At 58.2% G+C, this 1,155-nt stretch overlaps 1 protein-coding gene across 1 annotated transcript; it reads left to right on the forward strand.

The window, feature by feature from the left end:
- Positions 1-289: 289 nt before the first annotated feature.
- Positions 290-727, forward strand: LOC105193754 (serine/arginine-rich splicing factor RS2Z33-like). Its single transcript, XM_011158328.1, has one exon. It carries the CDS (start codon positions 290-292, stop codon positions 725-727), a length of 438 nt encoding a protein of 145 aa, XP_011156630.1.
- The last annotated feature ends 428 nt before the right edge of the window (positions 728-1,155 follow it).

Consider the following 1,155-nt stretch of genomic DNA (forward strand, 5'->3'; position numbering starts at 1 on the left):
GCAGAGCCATGTGGGAGCAGACAAGCTGGTGGCTACGCTTCGCAAGCACCTCAATGAGGGCGAGGTGAAGGTCGCCAGGCCCGTCAAAACAGCCAAGCTTCGGCTGTCGGGCCTGGACGACGGAACCGGCACCTTGACAGTGGCCAAGGCAGTAGCCAGAGTCGGGGGCTGCCAGACCTGGGAAACTCAGGTCGGCGACATCAGGCGTCCAAGAGGCGAACTGGGGAGCGTATAGCTCAGGTGCCCTGCTGCGGCGGCTCGCAAGTTGGCGTAGGCGGGAAGGGTGCAAATGGGATGGGTCCTGGCCAAGGCCGAGACCCTGAGACCCAGACCTATACACTGCTTTCAATGTTTGAGAACAGGCCACACCGGCAATTGCACATCGACGGTAGATCGAAGTGGCCGATGTTACAGGTGTGGTAGTGACGGCCACACTGCCGGCCACTGTGAGGAGGCGCCTAAATGCCCGTTCTGCAATGATCTGGGTAGGCCGGCCGGGTACCGTCTCGGAGTGATGGCATGTAAACCTCCTGCGGAGAAGGAGGGAGGTGGAAGGCGCGCTGGAGCAGCAACTTTGCGCAGCTCTGGCGCGACAAATACAAGAAGTGTTGAGAGGAGCGTCCCCACAAATGAGGAGACGCAAAACATGGATACAGAGAAGGGTCCAGTAGTGGACATACAACGAGCAAGAAGTAGCCGGGAGGAGGCAATGGACACGGCCCGTTAATGGCTGCTCATCGTGTCCTCCAGGCCAACACTAACCACTCCGCCAAGGCACAGGACCTCTTGGTCCAGACCATGGCGGAATGAAACATCGAGTTGGCAATCGTGGCCGAGCCCTATGCCGTCCCCCTTGCCGATAACAGATGACAGGGCGACACGGCTAGGCTGGTCGTGATCGTCACTAAAAAAGGTCGCTTCCCCCCTTATCCCCGTATCGAGGGGCAAAAGATATGTCGATTGCCGATGAGGAAACAGGGCCATCGTGGGGGTATATATCTCTCCCAACATCTCGCCCAGAGACTTAAAAAAAAAAAATAGAAGAAGTCGAGAGAGTCGTCCGCCGCCTGCAGCCAGGTTGGTTACTGGTGGCGGGCGATTTTAATGCCAAGTCCGTTGATTGGACTTGCCCAGTCACCGGACGCCAGGGGCGAG

This window comes from Solenopsis invicta, chromosome 3 (assembly GCF_016802725.1).
Source record: "Solenopsis invicta isolate M01_SB chromosome 3, UNIL_Sinv_3.0, whole genome shotgun sequence".
Classification (NCBI taxonomy): domain Eukaryota; kingdom Metazoa; phylum Arthropoda; class Insecta; order Hymenoptera; family Formicidae; genus Solenopsis; species Solenopsis invicta.